The 27,445-nt window shown below is 37.6% G+C and overlaps 1 protein-coding gene across 5 annotated transcripts in view; it reads left to right on the top strand.

The window, feature by feature from the left end:
- The window catches only part of P4HA1 (prolyl 4-hydroxylase subunit alpha 1), a 92,925-nt gene that overhangs the window by 14,785 nt on the left and 50,695 nt on the right, over nucleotides 1-27,445 (top strand). For 4 of the 5 annotated variants that reach the window (XM_027129924.1, XM_027129923.1, XM_027129927.1 and 1 more), the window contains exons 2-5: nucleotides 17,525-17,632; nucleotides 18,577-18,673; nucleotides 19,973-20,124; nucleotides 23,064-23,201. In XM_027129924.1, the coding sequence (XP_026985725.1) occupies nucleotides 17,557-17,632; nucleotides 18,577-18,673; nucleotides 19,973-20,124; nucleotides 23,064-23,201 (463 nt within the window). In that variant the 5' untranslated portion in view covers nucleotides 17,525-17,556. Of the gene's footprint in view, nucleotides 1-16,136; nucleotides 16,275-17,524; nucleotides 17,633-18,576; nucleotides 18,674-19,972; nucleotides 20,125-23,063; nucleotides 23,202-27,445 lie in introns of those variants that run through there. The other variant, XM_027129926.1, reaches the window with a different exon arrangement.

Here is a 27,445-nt window from a genome sequence, read left to right on the forward strand (position 1 = left end):
AATCAGGACTGTGGAGCTTGTAAAGCTGTTTGTCTCTGTATAACTTTGTCCTGTTTATAGATTAGGTTACTATCTATCCTTGTCAAGTGGGAAAGATGGTCACAGGCAGTTCCAGATTCACATCCTCTGAACTTAGCAATTCAGAAAGAGCTGCTTTTTACCATTTCACAAGCCCACTCCTCAACAGTTATGTTGGTGGGAATGAGAGTCAATGACTGCCTTAGCCTGGGTCATATGTCTATTTCTGGGAGGAAGGAGAATAGAAAAGTATGCTACTCTGACAATGTACAGTAGCTCACTACTTGATATCTGGGTTGCTTTCAAATAAGCTTAACAATCTTTGAAGCAGAGAAATCTAGAGGTTTATAGAGTTAGAAAATGGGACATGCTCAAACGTGTTAGCCACTTTATTGTGTTAGAGTGTAGTTAAGCACTTCATTAAAGGCTTATAGTGCCATAATATGGAAGTTGATGTTTTAGGTTTATTATTTTGTATAGAGTTAATTTTTGTCATTATAAAAGTAAATATAATTAGAGAAATGCAAATCCAAACTACAGTGAGGTACCACCTCACACCGGTCAGAATGGCCATCATTAAAATGTCTACAGGGCTTCCCTGGTGGTGCAGTGGTTAAGAATCCGCCTGCTAATGCAGGGGACATGGGTTCGAGCCCTGATCTGGGAAGATCCCACATGTTGCGGAGCAACTAAGCCCATGCGCCACAACTACTGAGCCTGCACTCTAAAGCCTGTGAGCCACAACTACTGAGCCCACGTGCCACAACTAGTGAAGCCCACGTACCTAGAGCCTGTGCTCTGCAACAAGAGAAGCCACCGCGTTGAGAAGCCTGTGCACCGCAACAAAGAGTAGCCCCCACTTGCCACAACTAGAAAAAGCCTGCATGCAGCAACAAAGACCCAACACAGCGAAAAATAAATAAAAAACAAATACATTTTTTTAAAAAAAGGTCTACAAATAACAGATGCTGGAGAGGGTGTGGAGAAAAGGGAACCCTCCTACACTGTTGGTGGGAATGTAAGTTGGTGCAGCCACTATGGAGAACAGTGTGGAGGTTCCTCAGAAAACTAAAAATATTGTAGAATTACCATATGATCCAGCAGTCCCACTCCTGGGCATATACCTGGACAAAACTATAATTAAAAAAGATACATGCACCCCTGTGTTCATAGCAGCACTGTTCACAATAGCTAAGACATGGAAACAACCTAAATGTCCATTAACAGATGAATGGATAAAGAAGATTGGTACATATATACAATGGAATACTACTCAGCCATAAAAAAGAAAGAAATAGGATTTCCCTGGTGGCTCAGTGGTTAACAATCTGCCTGCCAATTCAGGGGATGTGGGTTAGAGCCCTGGTCCGGGAAGATCCCACATGCCATGGAGCAACTAAGCCCGTGCGCCACAACTACTGAGCCTGCGCTTTAGAGCCCATGAGCCACAACTACTGAGCCCACATGCCTAGAGCCCATGCTCTGCAACAAGAGAAGCCACCGCAATGAGAAGCCCATGCACTGTGACAAAGAATAGCCCCCACTCGCCGCAACTAGAGAAAGCCCGCACACAGCAACAGAGACCCAGTGCAGCCAAAAAGAAAGGAAGGAAGGGAGGGAGGAAGGAAGGAATTTCTGCTTAAAGAAAAAAAACAACGAAATAATGCCATTGCAGCAACATGGATGCAACTAGGGATTATCATACTAAGTGATGTGAAGTCAAAAAGAGAAAGACAAATACCATATGATGTCACTCATATGTGGAATCTATAATATGACACAAATGAGCCTATCTACAAAACAGAACACAGACATAGAGAGCAGACTTGTGGTTGCCAAGGGGTAGGGGGCTGGGGGAGGGAAGGACTGGGAGTTTGGGATTAGCAGATGTAAACTATTATATATAGGATGGATAAACAACAAAGTCCCACTGTATAGCATAGGGAACTATATTCAATATTCTGTAATATACCATAATGGAAAAGAATATTAAAAAAAGAGAGTCTACATACAAGTGAGTCACTTTGCTGTACAGAAGAGATTGGCACAACATTGTAAACCAACTATATTTCAATAAAAAAAAATAACCTATTACATGATGAGAAAAAAAAACATTGAGTATAAAAGTAAATATACCCTATGACATCTGGAAAATGCAGAGAAATAGGAAAAAATCACCTAATGTTCTGCTCTCCAGAGACAACTACATTTTGGTGAATTTCCTCTGCATGTTTTCTTGCATAGTTATGATCACATTATAATGTTAATTTTTTTTGAATTTTATTTATTTTTTTATACATCAGGTTCTTATTAGTCATCCATTTTATACACATCAGTATATACATGTCAATCCCAGTCTCCCAATTTATCACACCACCACCACCACCCCTACCACTTTCCCCCCTTGGTGTCCATACGTTTGTTCTCTACATCTGTGTCTCAGTTTCTGCCCTGCAAACCGGTTCATCTGTACCATTTTTCTAGGTTCCACATATATGCGTTAATATGCGATATTTGTTTTTCTCTGTCTGACTCACTTCAGTCTGTATCTAGATGCATCCACGTCTCTACAAATGACCCAATTTCGTTCCTTTTTATGGCTGAGTAATATTCCATTGTATATATGTACCACATCTTCTTTATCAATTCGTCTGTCTGTGGGCATTTAGGTTGCTTCCATGACCTGGCTATTGTAAATAGTGCTACAGTGAACATTGAGGTGCATGTGTCTTTTTGAATTATGGTTTTCTCTGGGTATATGCCCAGTAGTGGGATTGCTGGGTCATATGGTAATTCTATTTTTAGTTTTTTAAGAACCTCCATACTGTTCTCCATAGTGGCTGTATCAATTTATATTCCCACCAACAGTGCAAGAGGGTTCCCTTTTCTCCACACCCTCTCCAGCATTTGTTGTTTGTAGATTTTCTGATGATGCCCATTCTAACTGGTGTGAGGTGATACCTCATTGTAGTTTTGATTTGCATTTCTCTAATAATTAGTGATGTTGAGCAGCTTTTCACGTGCTTCTCGGCCATCTGTATGTCCTCTTTGGAGAAATGTCTATTTAGGTCTTCTGCCCATTTTTTGATTGGGTTGTTTGTTTTTTTAATATTGAGCTGCATGAGCTGTTTATATATTTTGGAGATTAATCCTTTGTCCGTTGATTCGTTTGCAAATATTTTTTCCCATTCTGAGGGTCATCTTTTCGTCTTGTTTGTAGTTTCCTTTGCTTTGCAAAGGCTTTTAAGTTTCATTAGGTCCCATTTGTTTATTTTTGTTTTTATTTCCATTACTCTAGGAGGTGGATCAGAAAAGATCTTGCTGTCGTTGATGTCAAAGAGTGTTCTTCCTACATTTTCCTCTAAGAGTTTTATGGTGTCCAGTCTTACATTTAGGTCTCTAATCCATTTTGAGTTTATTATTGTGTATGGTGTTCGGGAGTGTTCTAATTTCATTCTTTTACATGTAGCTGTCCAGTTTTCCCAGCACCACTTATTGAAGAGACTGTCTTTTCTCCATTGTATATCCTTGCCTCCTTTGTCATAGATTAGTTGACCATAGGTGCATGGGTTTATCTCTGGGCTTTCTATCCTGTTCCATTGATCTATGTTTCTGTTTTTGTGCCAGTACCATATTGTCTTGATTACTGTAGCTTTGTAATATAGTTTAAAGTCAGGGAGTCTGATTCCTCCAGCTCTGTTTTTTTCCCTCAAGACTGCTTTGGCTATTCAGGGTCTTTTGTGTTTCCATACAAATTTTAGGATTTTTTGTTCTAGTTCTGTAAAAAAAATGCCATTGGTAATTTGATAGGGATTGCATTGAATCTGTAGATTGTTTTGGGTAGTATAGTTATTTTCACAATATTGATTCTTCCAATCCAAGAACATGGTATGTCTCTCCATATGTTGGTATAATCTTTAATTTCTTTCATCAGTGTCTTATAGTTTTCTGCATACAGGTCTTTTGTCCCCCTAGGTAGGTTTATTCCTAGGTATTTTATTCTTTTTGTTGCAGTGGTAAATGGGAGTGTTTCCTTAATTTCTCTTTCAGATTTTTCATCATTTATGTATAGTAATGCAAGAGATTTCTGTGCATTAATTTTGTATCCTGCAACTTTACCAAATTCATTGATTAGCTCTAGTTTTCTGGAGGCATCTTTAGGATTCTCTATGTATAGTATCATGTCATCTGCAAACAGTGACAGTTTTACTTCTTCTTTTCCAATTTGTATTCCTTTTATTTCTTTTTCTTCTCTGATTGTTGTGGCTAGGACTTCCAAAACTATGTTGAATAATAGTGGCAAGAGTGGACATCCCTGTCTTGTTCCTGATCTTAGAGGAAATGCTTTCAGTTTTTCACCATTGAGAATGATGTTTGCTGTGGGTTTGTCGTATATGGCCATTATTATGTTGAGGTAGGTTCCCTCTATGCCCACTTTCTGGAGAGTTCCTATCATATATTGTTGAATTTTGTCAAAAGCTTTTTCTGCATCTATTGAGATGATCATATGGTTTTTCTTCTTCAATTTAATATGGTGTATTGCATTGATTGATTTGCGTATATTGAAGAATCCTTGCATCACTGGGATAAATCCCACTTGATCATGGTGTAGGATCCTTTTAATGTGTTGTTGGATTCCGTTTGCTAGTATTTTGTTGAGGATTTTTGTATCTATATTCATCAGTGATATTGGTCTATAATTTTCTTTTTTTTTTAGTATCTTTGTCTGGTTTTGGTGTCAGGGTGATGGTGGCCTCATAGAATGAGTTTGGGAGTGTTCCTCCCTCTGCAATTTCTTGGAAGAGTTTAAGAACGATGGGTGTTAGCTCTTCTCTAAATGTGTGATAGCATTCACCTGTGAAGCCATCTGTTCCTGGACTTTAGTTTGTTGGAAGATTTTTAATCACAGTTTCAATTTCATTCCTTGTGATTGGTCTGTTCATATTTTCTATTTCTTCCTGGTTCAGTCTTGGAAGGTTATACCTTTCTAAGAATTTGTCCATTTCTTCCAGGTTGTCCATATTATTGGCATAGAGTTGCTTGTAGTAGTCTCTTAGGATGCTTTGTATTTGTGCGGTGTCCATTGTAACTTCTTTTTCATTTCTAATTTTATTGATTTGAGTCCTCTCCCTCTTTTTCTTGATGAGTGTGGCTAATGGTTTATCAGTTTTGTTTATCTTCTCAAAGAACCAGCTTTTAGTTTTATTGATCTGTGCTATTGTTTTCTTTGTTTCTATTTCGTTTATTTCTGCTCTGATCTTTATGATTTCTTTCCTTCTGCTAAGTTTGGGTTTTGTACGTTCTTCTTTCTCTAGTTTCTTTAGGTGGACGATTAGATTGTTTATATGAGATTATTTTCTTGTTTCTTGAGGTAGGCTTGTATAGCTATAAACTACCCTCTTAGAACTGCTTTTGCTGCATCCCATAGGTTTTGGATCGTCGTGTTTCCATTATCATTTGTCTCTGGGTATTTTTTGATTTCCTCTTTGATTTCTTCAGTGATCTCTTGGTTATTTAGTAATGTATTGTTTAGCCTCCATGTGTTAGTGTTTTTTACGTTTTTTTCCCGTAATTGATTTCTAATCTCATAGTGTTGTGGTCAGAAAAGATGCTTGATATGATTTCAGTTTTCTTAAATTTACTGAGGCTTGATTTGTGACTCAAGATGTGATCTATTCTGGAAAATGTTCCGTGCACACTTGAGAAGAAAGTGTAATCTGCTGTTTTTGTATGGAATGTCCTATAAATATCAGTTAAATCTATCTGGTCTGTTGTGTCGTTTAAAGCTTCTGTTTCCTTATTTATTTTCTGCTTGGATGATCTGTCCATTGGTGTAAGTGACGTGTTAAAGTCCCCCACTGTTATTGTGTTACTGTCGATATCCTCTTTTATAGCTGTTAGCAGTTGCCTTATGTATTGAGGTGCTCCTATGTTGGGTGCATATATATTTATAATTGTTATATCTTTTTCTTGGATTGATCCCTTGATCATTATGTAGTGTCCTTCTTTGTCTCTTGTAACATTCTTTATTTTAAGGAATGGAATATCTTTTTCCATCCCCTCAGTTTCAGACTGAATGTGTCCCTAGGTCTGAAGTGGGTCTCTTGTAGACTGCAGATATATGGGTCTTGTTTTTGTATCTATTCAGCAAGCCTGTGTCTTTTATATGGAGCATTTAATCCATTCATGTTTAAGATAATTATCGATATGTATGTTCCTATTACCATTTTCCTAATTGCTTTGGGTTTATTTTTGTAGGTCCTTTTCTTCTCTTGTGATTCCCATTTAGAGAAGTTCCTTTAGCATTTGTTGGAGAGCTGCTTTGATGGTGCTGAATTTTCTTAGCTTTGCTTGTCTGTAAAGCTTTTGATTTCTCCATCGAATCTGAATGAGATCCTTGCCATGTAGAGTAATCTTGGTTGTAGGTTCTTCCCTTTCAGCACTTTAAGTATATCATGCCACTGCCTTCTGGCTTGTAGAGTTTCTGCTGAGAAATCAGCTTTTAACCTTATGGGAGTTCCCTTGTATGTTATTTGTCATTTTTCCCTTGCTGCTTTTAGTAATATTCCTTCGTCTTTAATTTTTGCCAGTTTGATTACTGTGTGTCTCAGCGTGTTTCTTCTTGGGTTTATCCTATATGGGACTCTCTGGACTTCCTGGACTTGGTTGGCTACATCCTTTCCCATGTTAGGGAAGTTTTTGACTCTAATCTCTTCAAATATTTTCTCGGGTCCTTTCTCTCTCTCCTCCTTCTGGGACGCCTGTAATGCAAATGTTGTTGCATTTAATGTTGTCCCAGAGGTCTCTTAGGCTGTGTTTATTTCTTTTCATTCTTTTTTCTTTATTCTGTTCCATGGCAGTGAATTCCACCATGCTGTCTTCCAGGTCACTTATCCGTTCTTCTGCCTCAGTTATTCTGCTATTGATTCCTTCTAGTGTAGTTTTCATTTCAGTTATTGTATTGTTCATTTCTGTTTGTTTGTTCTTTAATTCTTCTAGGTCTTTGTTAAACATTTCTTGCATCTTCTCAATCTTTGCCTCCATTCTTTTTCCGAGGTCCTGGATCATCTTCAGTATGATTATTCTTTTTCTGGAAGGTTGCCTATCTCCACTTCATTTAGTTGTTTTTCTGGGGTGTTATCTTGTTTCTTCATCTGGTACATAGCCCTCTGCCTTTTCATCTTGTCTATCTTTCTGTGAATGTGGTTTTTGTTCCACAGGCTGCAGGATTGTAGTTCTTCTTGCTTCTGCTGTCTGCCCTCTAATGTTAATTTTTTTCTTTTTCTTCCTTTTTTTTTTTTGGCTGCGTTGGGTCTTCATCGCTGTGTGCGGGCTTTCTCTAGTTGTGGCAAGTGGGGCCTGCTCTTCGTTGTGGTGTGTGAGCTTCTCATTGCGGTGGCTTCTCTTGTTGCTGAGCATGGACTCTGGGCGCGGGCTTCAGTAGTTGCAACAAGTGGGCCCTAGAGTGTGCGGGCTTCAGTAGTTGTGGCTTGCAGGTTCTAGAGCGCAGGCTCAGTAGTTGTGGCGCATGGGCTTAGTTGTTCTGCGGCATGTGGGATATTCCCAGCCCAGAGATTGAACCCCGTGTCCCCTGTATTGGCAGGTGGATTCTCAACCAGTGAATCACCAGGGAAGTCCCTCTTTGTTTTTGTTTTTTTTTTTGCGGTACGCGGGCCTGTCACTGTTGTGGCCTCTCTCGCTGCGGAGCACAGGCCCGGACGCGCAGGCTCAGCGGCCGTGGCTCACGGGCCTAGCTGTTCTGCAGCACGTGGGATCTTCCTGGACTGGGGCACAAACCCGTGTCCCCTGCATCGGCAGGCGGACTCTCAACCACTGCGCCACCAAGGAAGCCCTCCTCTTTGTTTTGATTAGTATTTATTTATAACTTTCTGTCAGAATGTAGTAGAAACAATCTCATTCAATACAGATTCCAGCAGGGTTGTATGATGTTTATTTTTTTTCAGGAGTTCTTTTTTTTTACAGCAAAATTGTGAGGATCGTACAGAGATGTCCCATGTACTCCCTGCCCCCACACATGCATAGTCCCTCACCAGAATGGCATATTTGTTAAAATTGATGAATCTACATTGACACATTGTAATTGCCCAAAGTCCATAGTTTAACATTACCCCTTTACTCTTGGTGTTGTAAGTTCTATGAATTTGAACTAATGTATAATGACACGTATTCATCGTTATGATATTGTAGAATATTTTCACTGCCCTAAAATTCCTCTATGCTTCATCTGTTCATCCGCCCTCCTTCCATTAACCACTGATCTTTTTACTCTCTTCATAGTTTTATTTCTTCCAGAGTGTCATATAGTTGGAGTCATGCAGTATATAGTAGCCTTTTCAGATTGACTTCTTTCACTTAGTAATACACATTTCTTTCCTCCATGTTTATTTTTCTAATGGCTTGATAGCTCATTTCTTTTTAGCATTGAATTTTCTGTTGTCTAGATGTATCACAGTGTATCTATTCACCTACTAAAGGAAATCTTGGTTGCTTCCAAGTTTTGGCTATTATAAAATAAGCTGCTATAAATATACATGTGCAGGTTTTTGTGGGGACATAAATATTCAACTCCATTGGGTAAATACTAAGGAGCATGATTGCTGGATCATATCATAAGAGTATTTTTAATTTTTTAAGAAACTGCCAAACTGTCTTCCAAAGTGGCTGTACCATTTTGCAATCCCACCAGCAATGATTGAGAGTTGATGTTAATTTTTAAATCTTGTTTTTCATTTATTTATTTTTATTTATTTTTTTACATCTTTATTGGAGTATAATTGCTTTACAATGGTGTGTTAGTTTCTGCTTTATAACAAAGTGAATCAGTTATACATATACATATGTTCCCATATCTCTTCCCTCTTGCGACTCCCTCCCTCCCACCCTCCCTATCCCACCCCTCCAGGCGGTCACAAAGCACCGAGCTGATCTCCCTGTGCTATGCAGCTGCTTCCCACTAGCTATCTACCTTACGTTTGGTAGTGTATACATGTCCATGCCTCTTTCTCGCTTTGTCATAGCTTACCCTTCCCCCTGCCCATATCCTCAAGTCCATTCTCTAGTAGGTCTGTGTCTTAATTCCTGTCTTACCCCTAGGTTCTTCATGACATTTTTTTTTCTTAAATTCCATATATGTGTGTTAGCATACGGTATTTGTCTTTCTCTTTCTGACTTACTTCACTCTGTATGACAGACTCTAGGTCTATCCACCTCATTACAAATAGCTCAATTTCGTTTCTTTTTATGGCTGAGTAATATTCCATTGTATATATGTGCCACATCTTCTTTATCCATTCATCCGATGATGGATGCTTAGGTTGTTTCCATCTCCGGGCTATTGTAAATAGAGCTGCAATGAACATTTTGGTACATGACTCTTTTTGAATTATGGTTATCTCAGGGTATATTCTGGCCTTACATTTAGGTCTTTAATCCATTTTGAGCTTACTTTTGTGTATGGTGTTAGGGAGTGATCTAATCTCATACTTTTACATATACCTTTCCAGTTTTCCCAGCACCACTTATTGAAGAGGCTGTCCTTTCTACACTGTACATTCCTGCCTCCTTTATCAAAGATAAGTTGACCATAGGTGCGTGGGTTTATCTCTGGGCTTTCTATCCTGTTCCATTGATCTGTATTTCTGTTTTTTGTGCCAGTACCATACTGTCTTGATTACTGTAGCTTTGTAGTATAGTCTGAAGTCAGGGAGCCTGATTCCTCCAGCTCCGTTTTTCATTCTCAAGATTGCTTTCGCTATTCAGGGTCTTTTGTGTTTCCATACAAATTGTGAAATCTTTTGTTCTAGTTCTGTGAAAAATGCCAGTGGTATTTTGATAGGGATTGCATTGAATCTGTAGACTGCTTTGGGTAGTAGAGGCATTTTCACAATGTTGATTCTTCCAATCCACGAACATGGTATATCTCTCCATCTACTTGTATCATCTTTAATTTCTTTCATCAGTGTCTTATAATTTTCTGCATGCAGGTCTTTTGTCTCCTTAGGTAGGTTTATTCCTAGATATTTTATTCTTTTTCTTGCAATGGTAAATGGAGTGTTTTCTTGATTTCACTTTCAGACTTTTTGTCATTAGTGTATAGGAATGCAAGAGATTTCTGTGCATTAATTTTGTATCCTGCTACTTTACCAAATTCATTGATTAGCTCTAGTAGTTTTCTGGTAGCATCTTTAGGATTCTCTATGTATAATATCATGTCATCTGCAAACAGTGACAGCTTTACTTCTTCTTTTCCGATTTGGATTCCTTTTATTTCCTTTTCTTCTCTGATTGCTGTGGCTAAAGCTTCCAAAACTATGTTGAATAAGAGTGGTGAGAGTGGGCAACCTTGTCTTGTTCCTGATCTTAGTGAAAATGCTTTCAGTTTTTCACCATTGAGGACGATGTTGGCTGTGGGTTTGTCATATATGGCCTTTATTATGTTGAGGAAAGTGCCCTTTGTGCCTACTTTGTGCAGGGTTTTTATCACAAATGGGTGTTTAATTTTGTTGAAAGCATTCTCTGCATCTACTGAGATGATCATATGGTTTTTCTCCTTCAATTTGTTAATATGGTTTATCACATTGATTGATTTGCATATATTGAAGAATCTTAGCATTCCTGGAATAAACCCCACTTGATCATGGTGTATGATCCTTTTAATGTGCTGTTGAATTCTGTTTGCTAGTATTTTGTTGAGGATTTTTGCATCTATGTTCATCAGTGATATTGGCCTGTAGTTTTCTTTCTTTGTGACATCCTTGTCTGGTTTTGGTATCACTGTGATGGTGGCCTTGTAGAATGAGTTTGGGAGTGTTCCTCCCTCTGCTATATTTTGGAAGAGTTTGAGAAGGATAGGTGTTAGCTCTTCTCTAAATGTTTGATAGCATTCGCCTGTGAAGCCATCTGGTCCTGGGCTTTTGTTTGTTAGAAGATTTTTAATCACAGTTTCAATTTCATTGCTTGTGATTGGTCTGTTCATATTTTCTATTTCTTCCTGATTCAGTCTTGGCACGTTGTGCATTTCTAAGAATTTGTCCATTTCTTCCAGGTTGTCCATTTTATTGGCATAGAGTTGCTTGTAGTAATCTCTCATGATCTTTTGTATTTCTGCAGTGTAGTTGTTACTTCTCCTTTTTCATTTCTAATTCTATTGATTTGAGTCTTCTCCCTTTTTTTCTTAATGAGTCTGGCTTAATGGGTTATCAATTTTGTTTATCTTCTCAAAGAATGAGCTTTTACTTTTATTGATCTTTGCTCTCATTTCCTTCATTTCTTTTTCATTTATTTCTGATCTGATTTTTATGATTTCTTTCCTTCTGCTAACTTTGGGGTTTTTTTGTTCTTCTTTCTCTAATTTCTTTAGGTGCAAGTTTAGGTTGTTTATTCTAGATGTTTCCTGTTTCTTAAGGTAGGATTGTATTGCTATAAAATTCCCTCTTAGAACTGCTTTTGCTGCATCCCATAGGTTTTGGGTCGTCGTGTCTGCATTGTCATTTGTTTCTAGGTATTTTTTGATTTCCTCTTTGATTTCTTCAGTGATCACTTCGTTATTAAGTAGTATATTGTTTAGCCTCCATGTGTTTGCATTTTTTACATATCTTTTCCCGTAATTGATATCTAGTCTCATAGCATTGTGGTCAGAAAAGATACTTGATACAATTTCGATTTTCTTAAAATTACCAAGGCTTGATTTGTGACCCAAGATATGATCTATCCTGGAGAATGTTCCATGAGCAGTTGAGAAAAATGTGTATTCTGTTGTTTTTGGATGGAATGTCCTATAAATATCAATTAAGTCCATCTTGTGTAATGTATCATTTAAAGCTTGTGTTTCCTTATTTATTTTCATTTTGGATGATCTGTCCATTGGTGAAAGTGGGGTGTTAAAGTCCCCTACTCTGAATGTGTTACTGTCGATTTCCCCTTTTATGGCTGTTAGTATTTGCCTTATGTATTGAGGTGCTCCTATGTTGGGTGCAGAAATATTTACAATTGTTATATCTTCTTCTTGGATCGATCCCTTGATCATTATGTAGTGTCCTTCTTTGTCTCTTGTAAGAGTCTATTTTAAAGTCTATTTTGTCTGATATGAGAATTGCTACTCTAGCTTTCTTTTGGTTTCCATTTGCATGGAATATCTTTTTCCATCCCCTTACTTACAGTCTGTATGTGTCTCTAGGTCTGAAGTGGGTCTCTTGTAGACAGCATATATATGGGTCTCGTTTTTGTATCCATTCAGCCAATCTGTGTCTTTTGGTGGGAGCATTTAGTCCATTTACATTTAAGGTAATTATCGATATGTATGTTCCTATTCCCATTTTCTTAATTGTTTTGGGTTCGTTATTGTAGGACTTTTCCTTCTCTTGTGTTTCTTGCCTAGAGAAGTTCCTTTAGCATTTGTTGTAAAGCTGGTTTGGTGGTGCTGAACTCTCTCAGCTTTTGCTTGTCTGTAAAGGTTTTAATTTCTCCATCAAATCTGAATGAGATCCTTACTGGGTGGAGTAATCTTGGTTGCCGGTTTATCTTCTTCATCACTTTAAATATGTCCTGCCAGTCCCTTCTGGCTTGTAGAGTTTCTGCTGGGGATTCCCTTGTGTGTTATTTGTTGTTTTTCCCTTGCTGCTTTTAATATGTTTTCTTTGTATTTAATTTTTGACAGTTGATTAATATGTGTCTTGGCATATTTGTCCTTGGATTTATCCTGTGTGGGACTCTCTGTGCTTCCTGGACTTGATTATTTCCTTTTCCATATTAGCGAAGTTTTCAACTATAATCTCTTCAAATATTTTCTCAGTCCCTTTCTTTTTCTCTTCTTCTTCTGGAACCCCTATAATTCGAATGTTGGTGTGTTTAATGTTGTCCCAGAGGTCTCTGAGACTGTCCTCAGTTCTTTTCATTCTTTTTTCTTTCTTCTGCTCTGCAGTAGTTATCTTCACTATTTTATCTTCCAGGTCACTTATCCGTTCTTCTGCCTCAGTTATTCTGCTATTGATCCCTTCTAGAGTATTTTTAATCTCATTTATTGTGTTGTTCATAGTTGTTTGTTTCATCTTTAGTTCTTCTAGGTCCTTGTTAAATGTTTCTTGCATTTTGTCTATTCTATTTCCACGATTTTGGATCATCTTTACTATCATTATTCTGAATTCTTTTTCAGGTAGACTGCCTGTTTCCTCTTCATTTGTTAGGTCTGGTGGGTTTTAATCTTTCTCCTTCATCTGCTTGTGTTTTTCTGTCTTCTCATTTTGCTTATCTTACTGTATTTGAGTCTCCTTTTTGCAGGCTGCAGGTTCATAGTTCCCGTTGTTTTTGGTGTCTGTCCCCAGTGGCTAAGGTTGGTTCAGTGGGTTGTGTAGGCTTCCTGGTGGAGGGGACTAGTGCCTGTGTTCTGGTGGATGAGGCTGGACCTTGTCTTTCTGGTGGGCAGGTCCACGTCTGGTGGTGTGTTTTGGGGTGTCTGTGGACTTATTATGATTTTAGGCAGCCTCTCTGCTAATGGGTGGGTTTGTGTTCCTGTCTTGCTAGTTGTTTGGCATAGGGTGTCCAGCACTGTAGCTTGCTGGTCGTTGAGTGAAGCTGGGTGCTGGTATTGAGATGGAGATCTCTGGGAGATTTTCGCCATTTGATACTATGTGGAGCTGGGAGGTCTCTTGTGGACCAGTGTCCTGAAGTTGGCTCTCCCACCTCAGAGGCACAGCACTTACTCCTGGCTGCAGCACCAAGAGCCTTTCATCCACATGGCTCAGAATAAAAGGGAGAAAAAGTAGAAAGAAAGAATTAGTAGAAGTAGAAAGAGAAAGAAAGGAAGGAAGGAGGGAGGGAAGGAGGGAGGAAGGAAAAAAAGAAAGAAGATAAAGTAAAATAAAATAAGATAAAATCTAATAAAGTTATTAAAATAAAAATAATTATTAAGAAAAAAATTTAAACGGACGGATAGAACCCTAGGACAAATGGTGGAAGCAAAGCTATACAGACAAAATCTCACACAGAAGCATACACATACACACTCACAAAAAAGGAAAAGGGGAAAAAATCATAAATCTTGCTCTCAAAGCCCACCTCCTCAATTTGGGATGATTCGTTGTCTATTCATGTATTCCACAGATACAGGGTTCATCAAGTTGATTGTGGAGCTTTAATCCGCTGCTTCTGAGGCTGCTGGGAGAGATTTATTTCCCTTTCTCATCTCTGTTCTCACAGCTCCCAGGGGCTCAGCTTTGGATTTGGCCCCGCCTCTGCGTGTAGGTCGCCGGAGGGTGTCTGTTCTTCACTCAGACAGGACGGGGTTAAAGGAGCAGCTGCTTCGGGGACTCTGGCTCACTCAGGCCGGGGGGTGGGGGGTGGGGGGCGGGGAGGGAGGGGCACGGAGTGCGGGGCGAGCCTGCGGCGGCAGAGGCCAGCGTGACGTTACACCCTCCTGAGGCGCGCCGTGCGTTCTCCCGGGGAAGTTGTCCCTGGATCCCGGGACCCTGGCAGCGGCAAGCTGCACAGGCTCCCTGGAAGGGGGTGTGGACAGTGACCTGTGCTTGCATACAGGCTTGTTGGTGGCGGCAGCAGCAGCCTTAGCGTCTCATGCCCGTCTCTGGGGTCCGCGCTTTTAGCCGCGGCTCGCACCCTTCTCTGGAGCTCCTTTAAGCAGGCAGGTCCAGACTTTTTCCTGGACTCCCTCCCGGCTAGCCGTGGTGCACTGACCCCCTGCAGGCTGTGTTCACACCGCCAACCCCAGTCCTCTCCCTGCGCTCCGACCGAAGCCCGAGCCTCAGCTCCCAGCCCCGCCGCCCCTGCGGGTGAACAGACAAGCCTCTCGGGCTGGTGAGTGCCGGTCGGCACTGATCCTCCGTGCGAGAATCTCTCCGCTTTCCCCTCCGCACCCCTGTTGCTGTGCTCTCCTCCGCGGCCCCGATGCTTTTTCCCTCCGCTACCCGCAGTCTCCGCCCGCAAAGGGGCTTCCTAGTGTGTGGAAACCTTTCCTCCTTCACAGCTCCCTCCCACTGGTGCAAGTCCCGTCCCTATCCTTTTGTCTCTGTTTATTCTTTTTTCTTTTGCCGTACCCAGGTACGTGGGGAGTTTCTTGCCTTTTGGGAGGTCTGAGGTCTTCTGCCAGCGTTCAGTAGGTGCTCTGTATGAGTTGTTCCACGTGTAGATGTATTTCTGGTGTATCTGTGGGGAAGAAGGTGATCTCCGCGTCTTACTCTTCCGCCATCTTCCCTTCGTCTCCTTGTTTTTCATTTAAATTTACAAGTAAGGAATATGTTCACTTTAAGTTTCTTGACATATAACACTATCATTAGATATTTTAAATTAAGTTGTTAAATTTGTTTAATTGTTCATTTGATAGGCAAAAACTGGCTATCTTATTTCAATTTTTTGTGTCACTCACCAATGAGTGAGTTTTTGTTTTTGTTTTTTGGGGGTTTAGTTAACTATAGTTTCTCTTTTGTGGCTTTCTGGTTTATTACTCCACTTATCTACTAACATCTTAGTAGTTTTCTTACTGATTTGTAGGAGTTCCTTAAATGAGCTCTGTTTTCTTTAGTTTCCTAGTTTGTAGTTAATTTTTAAAAAACATACATAAACCTAAATTATTTTGTGTATATAATTCCATCTGGCTTTTGATAGGTTGTCTTATCATTTTTAAGTTTAAAAATTCTTCTCTCCTTTCAGAGATCCAATAACTTTTCCTTTTGTTGTTTTTTTTGTTGTTGATTATAACTCTTTATTACATCTAGAATAAAGCAGTTTTCAAGCTTCTTTTTTGTAATTTCTGTAGGCTAATGGTTCTTGATTCATTGTGAGGTTTAAGGATGATAAAAGTTGACAGAAACTTTAGGGACAAAATATATTTTAGCAGTGAAAAAAATGATAAGCTCTTATCTGACAAATGTAAACTTTCTTATCAGAGTTAAACGTTTAGACAACATTTCTGATTAGCCTTCTGTTAGTACAGCAAAAGCATTTGTATTTGCTGGAAATAACATTTATTTATGAAGAAATTATGGCAGAAATCTGTTTAAACAGTGAGAAAATTCTAGACTGTTCAGACAGCCCAGGATTTTGAAAAAGTCTTGTGCTTTGGCAGGAACCCAGGAGAGGATGTGTCTGCATCTGCTGCATGCTAGAAGCCTTCCCAAATAGTTACTGTAAAGCAGCCAAGAGAACAGTGTATTTCACTACTGTGTGGTTCTGGAAGTAACTGGAAGTTTGCAGACTTGAGGGAGGAGACTTAGGAGTACTTCCAGGAGGTCAGTGTCAGTTTCTGTGGTGACCTATTTTTAGTGATTCAAGTTAAGGAAAAGTATTTTGTGTGTGTATGTGTGTAATAGGGAGTTTTCCAATGTGGACTTGAACCTGTTGCTTTAGGAGAAGTCACTTGGGAAGAGTCAGAGGTGCCTGTACCAAAGAGGAATAGGGTGACAAGTCAGAATAACCAGTGGGTGTCTGTTATTGGGGCGAATGGTACTGCAGTTGTAATTTATTTTCCTGTAAGGTAATAAAGGAGAAGGACTTAAAGTCCATGTATGTTGTGGAGAAGGAGCAAGAGAAGAGTGCTAACAGGGCCTTTGGGAAAGCAGGGTGAAAAACTTTCTACTGGTTAGTTGATAATCTGCATCTGCCATGAAGAATCCATTCCAGAAAAGACAGCCCTACGGGGGACAAAGCAAAAAAGACAGAAGGGCTTTGCTGCCAGGTTTTAGAAAAAAATGCCACAACTTTGTACTGGGCTAAGGATTTTTTACATAGAACACAGTAGATAAGAGAAAAAGCTCAGCATTGGGCCCTTTGAGAGAAATTGCTAGCTTAAATCGACAGGGTTGGTTGTTTTTTTTTTTTTTTAATTCTGTACAACTTTTAAAAAATAAAACAGCTTTATGGAGATATAATTCATATACCACACTATTCACCCATGTTCATGCTTGCGTACTTTTTAGTACTTTCACAGTGTTCTTCAACAGTTGATCACCACCGTATATTTTAGAACGTTTTCATCACCCCAATATCTGCAACTTTTAATTGAACTTATTTTAAAATTTAAGGCCATTGCAGGGAAAAGATGGAACAAGTTAGCAATTTAGAGGATTAATCAGAAAGCTCTGAAACCTTTTTTCCCTTTAAGCATATTCTAACATTTTATTTTATTTTATTTTAAATTTATTTCTGGCTGAGTCGGGTCTTTGTTGCTGCGCGCAGCCTTTCTCTAGTTGTGGCGAGCGGGGGCTACTCTTCATTGCAGTGCGTGGGCTTCTCACTGCGGTGGCTTCTCTTGTTGCGGAGCACGGGCTCTAGGCATGTGAGCTTCAGTAGCTGTGGCTCGTGGGCTCTAGAGCACAGGGTCAGTAGTTGTGGTGCATGGGCTTAGTTGCTCTGCGGCATGCGGGATCTTCCCAGACCAGGGCTCAAACCCATGTCCCCTGCATTGGCAGGCGGATTCTTAAGCACTGCGCCACCAGGGAAGTCCTCCTTTTTAAAAATAATGGCCATATTTCTCTTATAGGTGTGCGATCCTGTAAAAGTAAGCCTCTGAAGATGATCTGGTGTATTTTAGTTGTAGGGTTTCTACTTCCCCAGTCTTTGGCTGATCCAGGCTTTTTTACTTCAATTGGTAAGTCTTAATTATTTTTTGTTGTTTTTGCATTTAAAAATTTACATGTTTTAGTGTTTTTTAGATCAGTAAAAACCAATACATTTGTGTTCCCAGAGACTGAAACATTACTTCAGTCCCTGCCCCTCTAAAAGTCTCTCTCATTTTTAAATTCAATTGTTTTCTTTAAATTATTTTCTCTGATTACAAAAGGAATACATTTTCAGATTAGAAATTTATGAAAATTTAGAAAAGCATACCAAAGAAAATTCTCTGGTAATGAGTCCACCCAGCAAATCATTTAATGTATATACTTAGTCTTTTATGTTTTCCTATATACATACTTCATATGTCTTAAAAGAGAAGTTTTCTGTCATCTTGTTGACCAGTTCTACCCTCACATGATTGTGGAGCTAAATAAAACACAAACAAGTACTATAGTTATGAAACCTCATTTTGGGATGTAAAATGATGAGTTCTGTTTTCCCCTTATGAATAACTAAATATGGATATTTGAATTGCAGTTGAGAAGTATACTTTTTGTTAGTGTGGTCTTTGTTTATTGAATAAAAATTTAGTTCTAGGTAGTTTCAAAACCACAAAAAGGTGAGAGGGGAGGTAGGGAAGAAGAAACATTGATCCTTGGAAAGTAAGGTTTTGAAATTAAAAAATAAATTTTTAGATGACAGACAATTTGTCGATATGGTCCAAGCTTGCAGAATTAAGTAGCTTGAAAATTTAAATTGGAACACATGATTAGAAGAGTTTCCGGCTTTATTTTTATTTATCTGGTTTTTAAAAAAGGAAAAAAAGAAAAAAAAATGATGCTCTCTCCAACATATCTGATTCATGCCAGGTAAGTCCTCTCAGAATGAAGCATTCTCAATCATTCTTAAATTATTCAAAAATACTTGTTTTGACCAGTATGGGTATTTGATTACTTTCTTCCCTTTTTCTCCTTCTAGGTCAGATGACTGATTTGATCCGTACTGAAAAAGATCTGGTGACTTCCCTGAAAGACTATATTAAGGCAGAAGAGGACAAATTAGAACAAATAAAAAAGTAAGCAAAGTGTTTTACTTACTATGACTCTGATTCCACCTTCATGTTTTCTTGGTAGAGCTAAAACATTCTTTGAGTGAAAGTGAAAGCCCTCTGTCAGTCTTAAAAGGCCAGTTGAAATGGCTAAAGTAGGAGCACAGAAAACAGAAGTTAGGCCCAGGCTAAGACTTCAGTTGAAGAATATGGATTGAGATAAGAATATAAATGGGTATGGGTCATTGACTGACAATTTTTTTCAATGGTTGCTAATATCTTCTATCCTCTTCTAACCTCCCTAATCAAGCCACCTTCTGGAGCAATTTTCCACTGCTATTTATCCTTCAGTCCTATGGTTCCATTCTAGAGATTACAGTGATAAGTATAGTATTATTTAATTGATATAGTTTTTCCTTAAATGCTAATTTATTTATTTAAATTTATTTATTTATTTATTTATGGCTGCGTTGGATCTTTGTTGCTGTGTGCGGGCTTTCTCTTGTTGTGGCGAGTGGGAACTACTGTTTGTTGCGTGCGTGGGCTTTTCATTGCAGTGGCTTCTCTTGTTGCAGAGCACAGGCTCTAGGCGTGCGGGCTTCAGTAGCTGTGGCACGTGGGCTCAGTAGTTGTGGCTTGCGGGCTCTAGAGTGCAGGCTCAGTAGTTTTGGTGCATGGGCTTAGTTGCTCCGCGGCATGTGGAAATCTTCCCAGACCAGGGCTGGAACCCATGTACCCTGCATTGACAGGCGGATTCTTAACCACTGCGCCACCAGGGAAGTCCCCTAATTTATTTTTAATTGACTCAGGTTCATATTTAATTCTGACCTGAGAGTTCCTAGCCTTTGTTTAATGAGTAGCTAAGTATTCAGTATTTTTGTTTTAAAATACAGTTTCTAGATACTGAATATAAAATTTTGCTGTAAGTTTGATTTAAATGAACATGTAACTGAAATTGGATTGGGCTTACTTTGTAATAATCAATTATTTGGCTTTAAGGACCTGTAGGGAAATAAATTTTTAGATTCTTACTAGAGGGATCCAATCACAACTTTTACTAAGATAGGTTACATTTACTGTAACCATTTGGGAGAAACAAAACTAAAACAAAAAGTCTTGTAGTTATATTTTGATTTTGCCAAGTTAGATTTTATCTGTAAGAGAATCTTGCTTTTTAAAAATCCTTTGTAATTTTACTTTTAAAAGGATTTTAAGTATAGTTTTAACTCAAAACCCTCTAATCTTTTTTGAGTGCTTTACTAGTCTTCTTCCTCATTGAGTGTGTATATACTTTATGTAGATTCCACTTATGTCTTACATTTTTAGATGGGCAGAGAAGTTAGATCAGCTAACCAGCACAGCAACAAAAGATCCAGAAGGATTTGTTGGACACCCTGTAAATGCATTTAAGTTAATGAAACGTCTGAACACTGAGTGGAGTGAGTTGGAGAATCTGGTCCTTAAGGATATGTCGGATGGTAAGTCAGATGGTAAGACTAATGAGCCAAAAAAAAAAGTAAGGCTTTTTTGCTACCACCTGTAGACATGCCAGAAGAAGTGATAAATTCAGTTCCCAGAACATCAGGTGTTCAGCCTTGTAACTGAATTATTGCTGAGATGTATTTGATTTGACTAGAGTTAATTTAGTCTACATCCTGAATTCTTGATTTAAAAAAAACATGAATAAAAACTGGAAATAAAGAAAGATAGAACTTTATTGTTAAAATGTAATTTCTGCTCTTCATTTAACGTGGTCCTTTTTGCTTTGAAATCTAAAAAAGTGAATCAATGATTTGGCATACAGCTTCATTTCTGAGGGTAATTGTTTCATTTTAGGATTACCTTCAGATTTAAAAAATTTTATGGGTAAGTCTTTATCTTCTAATCAATTTTTAATGTACTGGGAGTGATGCTAATAAGGAAAAATGTTAGCTGTGTTTTACATAGTACTTTGAAGCTTAGGATTGTTTTGTTTAACATAGACAATAAATTTAAAAATTGAGGCTGCAAACAGTAATAATGAATGTCTTTCTAATTGAAACAATAAAATTGTAGTTGAAGTATTGAGATCTTTTAGATATTTTAGTAACAGACACAGAAAACTAAGGCTGGAGTTCAATGAAGTAGAGGTATTATGCTTTAGTACATAGTGTTTATTTGTTGAATGATTGAAGGTGGCAAAAAAAAGAGAGACAGAGAACTGAGCCAACTGTGTAGTAAAGCACTCCAAGGGTGCTTTCAAGTATTTGTGAGCAGTAAACTAAACTATTACGCATAGGACAGGAAACCTTGAAAAGAAAAATTAAGGCAAGCACTTGTGAATACTTCTTTGAGATGAGAAGGAAATAGTACCTGTGATTATTTGTTGTCATATAACACCATGAGAACATTTTTTTTTTTTTTTTTTTTGCGGTACGCGGGCCTCTCACCGCGGTGGCCTCTCCCGTTGCGGAGCACAAGCTCTGGACGCGCAGGCCCAGCGGCCATGGCTCACGGGCCCAGCCGCTCCGCGGCATGTGGGATCTTCCCGGAATGGGGCACGAACTCGTGTCCCCTGCATCAGCAGGCGGACTCTCAACCACTGCGCCTCCAGGGAAGCCCCATGAGAACATTTTTAAGATCATATATGTATGCGTTTGTATACATATATACATATGCACACACATTTGTTTATTATTTTTTTAAAAAAATCTAAAAAAAAAAATCTCAAGTATGAACTAAGTTTTTTTATAAAGTAAACCTTAAGACTTAGGCGTTTTAATCTGTGGCAGTCATCCCATAATGCTATAGTAGATATACGTTTTTTCTTTTTATTAGAGAGGATTTAAGTTACTTCATAGATTTTGGTTTGGGGCATAAAATCGTTCCAGTCTTCTGTAAAACTTGCTTGTAAAATTGCATGTGGATATTGTGACTAGGAATTGGTCTTAAAACTAATGCTTTAATATGGACTTAGGCCTCTTCCATCTAGTTGTTCATCTGTACATTTCAATTAACATAAAAATGCCTGGCCTTTTGATGATCAAAGTATGCATAGTTGATTATAAGTAAAGGAGAATGGAGGGAAGTCTTGTACCTAATTTTGATTTGCAAATGATGACACATGTTATTAAAATTTTAAATCACTTTTTGTTGTATTGATTTCTTAAGGAGTATTTAGCATCTCTTCTCCTTAGGAGTTACATAGTTACCAGTGATTAGTTTCTTAGTTTTATTTTTGCTGTATTTTATGTAAAACCTTTTAAAATTAATATTAGGATTTATAGAGTGCAAACCATGATGATGAACACTATATTTAATAATTAAACAGATCTAAATATATTTTAATAATCTAGCTTACCTGATACTCTTACATATATAATAAATGTCTCTTCCTTCTCCTTAAAGAATTCCACCAAACTTTATATATTTACACATTTATGTGATATGTGGCACATGGAAGAAGAAAACATAACTTTAAGAGTGTACATTTTACTTACTGTTATCTGAAATTATAATTGGTTGCGAGTGAACATCGTTTTCAAATCTTTAAATGTTCACTTTTCAAGCTTAGTGGAGGCTGTGTTGTATAATTAAAAACTCTATTATGTTAGTTGATCTTTACCTATTAATACAAATATAATTTATGCAATGACCTCAGATTACTTAAGCAACATTAAAAATGGTTTGGGAAGATGAACAACTTAGAGGTATGTCAAGTCTTGTTCAGTATATTTAACTTTTTCTTGTTACACATGGTATGGTGGAAAATTATAATAAAATAGATTTTGAAAAATCCTTTTAAGACTATATTGGAAAATGGAAGTCTGTGAGGTTCTAAAGTCTTTTTTCTTCCAATTTTATTGAGATATAATTGACATACAGTACCGTATAAAGTGTACAGCACAATGATTTCACTTACACACATCATGGAATGATTATCACAGTAAATTTAGTGATCATCCATCACCTCATATAGATACAAAATTTAAAAAATAGAAAAAAATGCTTTTCCTTGTGATGAGAACTCTTAAGATGTACTCTCTTAACAACTTTCATATATAACATACAGCAGTGTTAATTATTTTTATTGTGTTGTACATTACATCCCTAGTACTTACTTATAACTGGAACTTTATACCTTTTGACAGCCTCCCTCCAGTTACCCTGCACACCCACCTCCTGCCTCTGATAACCATATATCTGATATCTTTTTGTATGAGTTTGTTTTTGAAATACAATTGACCTGCAACACTATGTTCCTGTTATACAAAATATTGATCCTGTATTTCTATATATTTCAAAATGATCACCGTGATAAGTCTAGTTCTGATATGTCATCACCATACAAAGATATTACATAGTTATTGACTATATTTCCCACACTGTACATTTCATACCCGTGTCTAGACTCTTTTTTTTTCCCCCCTATTTTAAGGTTTTATCTCTAACCTAACCATTCAGAGACAGTACTTCCCTAATGATGAAGATCAGGTTGGGGCAGCCAAAGCTCTGTTGCGTCTCCAGGATACCTACAATTTGGATACAGATACCATCTCAAAGGGTGATCTTCCAGGTAAGAATTACTGTAGTCTATAAAAATCCTATCACTTGGCTTCTCCGTTCAGTCCATTAGGGCAATGTTAATATAAAAAGACTTCCGTATTTTAAGATTTTTAACTTCACTTTGTTTCACAGCCTTTGAGGACAAAACAACCCTTTGTCTAGGACTGAATAGTTGTGGATAAGCTGCTAGCTTGTTACTGTGAAAGCTTATAATTATAGAGACTAACTTAAGTAGGCAATTTTAGCATGTAAGAAAAAGAAACAACCAGTTTTCCAAATGTCTGTCTTTAGAATACCCAGTATTTGTGCATTAAGTTATAAGGAAATTGATAATCAAAGTAATATATTCAATAATTTAAAACCAAGACATGTTGAGTATGTACTGATTTTTAGTGTTCTACAGTGTGAAGCATCCTGCTTTCTGACCTATTTTCGGCAAAACCCTCTTTTTTTAAGTTACAGCTGATTTCATGATAATTTGCTTAAATTTATTGTGAAAAAAACATAAAACAAAATTTACCATCTTAACCAATTTTAAATGTGCAGTTTATGGTATTAAGTACATTTGCATTATTATGCAACCATCATTACCATCCATCTGCATAGCTCTTTTCATCTTGTGAAACTGAAGCGCTATACTTGTTAAACAATAACTCCCCAGTTCCCACTTACTCAGCCCCTGGCAACCATCATTCTACTTTCTGTCTCTATGACTTTGACTTAAGTACCTCATATAAGTAGAATCATACAGCGTTTGTGTTTTTGTGACTGGCTTATTTCACTTAGTATAATGTCCTCAAGGGCTGTAGTATACGTCGGAACTTCCTTCATTTTTAAGGCTGAATAATAATCCATTGTGTATATACCATATTTTGCTTATCCATTCATCTGTTGATGGACACTTGGGTTCCTTCCACACATCAGCTATTGTGAATAATGCTGCTGTGAACATGGGTGTGCAAATAGCTCTTCAAGACAATGTCTTTTATTCTTTGAGTATATACCCAGAAGTGGAATTGCTGTGTCATGTGATAATTCTGTTTTTAATTTTTGAGGAGCCACCATACTCTTTTCCATAGTAGATATACCATTTTACATTCCCACCAACAGTGCATAAGGGTTCCAGTTTCTCCACATCCTTGCCAACACTTGTTATTTTCTTTTTTTTTTTTCTGATAGTAGCCACTCTAGTGGGTGGTATCTCATTGCAGTTTTGCATTTCCCCAGTTATCAGTGATGTTGAGCATCTTTTCATGTACTTATTAGCAGCCGCCTGTACATCTTCTTTGAAGAAATATCTATTCGAGTCCTTTGTCTGGTTTTTTTTTTTTTTTTTTTGGCAGTACGCGGGCCTCTCACTGCTGTGGCCTCTCCTGTTGCAGAGCACAGGCTCCGGATGCGCAGGCTCAGTGGACATGGCTTACGGGCCCAGCTGCTCCGCAGCATGTGGGATCTTCCCGGACCGGGGCATGAACCCGTGTCCCCTGTATTGGCAGGTGGACTCCCAACCACTGCGCCACCAGGGAAGCCCTGTCTATTTTTTAATTGGGTTATTCATTCTTTATTGTTGAGTTTTAGAGGTTCTCTATATATTCTGGATATTAATTCCTTATGAGATGTATGATTTGCAAATATTTTCTCCTATTCTGTGGGTTGCCTTTTTACTCCATTGATATTGTGCTTTGTATCCAAATTTTTAAATTTTTACGCAGTCCAATTTGTTTATTTTTTCTTTTTTTGCCTGTGCCTTTAGGGTCATAGACAAGAAATCATTGCCCAATCCAATGTTATAAAGCTTTTGTCCTATGTTTTCTTCTAAGAGTTTTATTGTTTTAGGTCTTATATTTAGGTCCTTGATTTATTTTGAGTTAATTTTTACATGTGGTATTAGGTAAGGGTTCAACTTCATTCTTTTGCATGTGGATATTCGGTTCTCCCAGCACCATTTGTTGAAAAGACCATCCTTTCCCCATTAAATGGTCTTGCCATGCTTGTCAAAAATCATTTGACCATATATACAAAGGTTTACTTCTGCCTCTGTATTCCATTAGTCTGTAAGTCTGTCTTTATGCTGATAACACACTATTTGATTATTGTAGCTTTGTAGTAAGTTTTGAAATTAGGAGGTGTGAGTCTTCTGGTTTTGTTCTTCTTTTTTAAGATTGTTTTGGTTATTCTGGGTCCCTTGAGATTCCGTATGAATTTTAGGATGGGTTTTTCTGTTTCTGTTTTTAGTATTTTGATAGAGATTGTGTTGAATCTGTAGATTGCTTTGGGTAGTATTAACATTTTAACAATCCATGAATCATGGTCTTCCAATCCATGAACATGGGATGTGTTTTCCATTTATTTATGTTGTCTTTCAGCAGTTTTTTTTGTAGTTTTTCACTGTATGTCTTTCATCTCCTTGGTTAAGTTAATTCCTAAGTATGTTATGCTTAGACTTCTTTTGGTAATTTTCTTTTAGATTGTTCATTATTGGTACATAGAAATGCAACTGATTTTTCTGTGTTGTCTTTGCATCCTGCTACTTGGCTGAATTCATTTATTAGTTCTAACAAGTTTTTTGTGGAATCCTTAGGATTTTCTAACCTAAGATAATTTTATCTGCTGGGTATTCCCTGGTGGTCCAGTGCTTAGGACTCCATGCTTTCACTGCCGAGGGTGCAGGTTCAATCCCTGGTTGGGGAACTCAGATCCCACAAGCAGCGCAGTGTGGCAGAAAAAAGATAATGTTATCTGTGAACAGAGATCATTTTACTTCTTCCTTTCCAGTTTGGGCACCTTTGAGCTTGTTCTTGCCTAGTTGCCCTGGCTAGAACTTCCAAGTACTAAGTTGAATAGAAGTGGCGAAAGTGGGCATCCTTGTTCTTGTTCTTGATCTCAAAGGAAAAGCTTTCAGTCTTTGACCATTGAGTGGATTTTTCAAATATATCTTTTATTATGTTAAGGTAGTTTCCTTCTATTCCTAGTTTGTTGAGTGTTTTTTATCATGGAAGAATACTGAATTTTGTCAATTGTTTTTTCTGCATGAATTGAGATGATCGTATTTTTTTCCTTTATTCCGTTAATGTGGTGCATTACATTGATCGATATTCATATGTTGAAACATCCTTGCATTCCAGGAATAAGTTCTACTTGGTCATGGTGTATAATCATTTTAATATTATATGCTGCTGAATTCTGTTTGCTAGTATTTTGTTGAGGATTTTTACATCAGTGTTCATAAGTGATATTGGTCTGTAGTTTTCTTGTAGTGTCTTTTTCTGGCTTTGGTATAAAGGATAATGCTGGCCTCATAGAATGAGATAGGAAGTATTCTTTCCTCTCTTTTTGAAAAGTTTGAGAAGGATTGGTATTAGTTCTTCTTTAAATGTTTGGTAGAATTCTCTGGTGAAGCCATTAGGTCCAGGGCTTTTCTTTTGTCAGGAGACTTTCGATTACCGATTGTCTCCTTACTAGCTATATGTCTATTCAGATTTTCTATTTTTTTCTAAGTCTTGGTAGGTTTTGTGTTTTTAGGAATCTGTCCATTTCATCTAGGTTATTCAATTTGTTGGTGTACAGTTTTTCATAGAACTCTCTTATAATCCTTTGTATTTCTGTAGAATCAATAGTAGTATCCCCACTTTTATTTCTGATTTTAGTAATTTGAATCTTTTTTTTCTTAGTCCATGTAGCTAAAGGATTGTCAATTTTGTTGACAAAATTCTTTTCAAAGAACCATCTTTTGTTTTCATGAATTTTCTCTATTGTTTTTCTTTTACTTCTCCTTTAATATTTCCTGTCTTCTGCTAGCTTTGGGTTAAGTTTGTCCTTGTTTTTCTAGCTTTTAGGTTGTTGATTTGAGATCTTTCTTGTTTTTTAATATAAGCGTTATAACTATAAATTTCTCCCTTAGCTCTGCTTTCATTGTGTCCCATAAGTTTTGGTATTTTGTGTTTTCATTTTCATTTGTCTTTAAGTATTTTCGAATTTTCCCTGTGATTTCTTCTTTGATCCATTAGTTGTTAAAGAGTATGTTGTTTAATTTCTGCAAAATTTGAAGTTTTCCAGTTTTACTTGTGTTGCTAATATCTAACTTCACATGATAATTTACTTTTGCAATCTCTCACTTTTTCTGTGAGTGTGTGGCTTACCCCATTACTACCTTCTTGTCATTATCAACTAGAGAAATAAAATATATTACCTCTATCATCATACTGAAATTGATTTTCTCCTTAAGAAAATATAGTGGGATGAGTTACTTGTTAA

This window comes from Aethalodelphis obliquidens, unplaced genomic scaffold (genome assembly GCF_003676395.1).
Source record: "Aethalodelphis obliquidens isolate GAN/ISIS:26980383/991018 unplaced genomic scaffold, ASM367639v1 scaffold37, whole genome shotgun sequence".
Taxonomy (NCBI): Eukaryota; Metazoa; Chordata; class Mammalia; order Artiodactyla; family Delphinidae; genus Aethalodelphis; species Aethalodelphis obliquidens.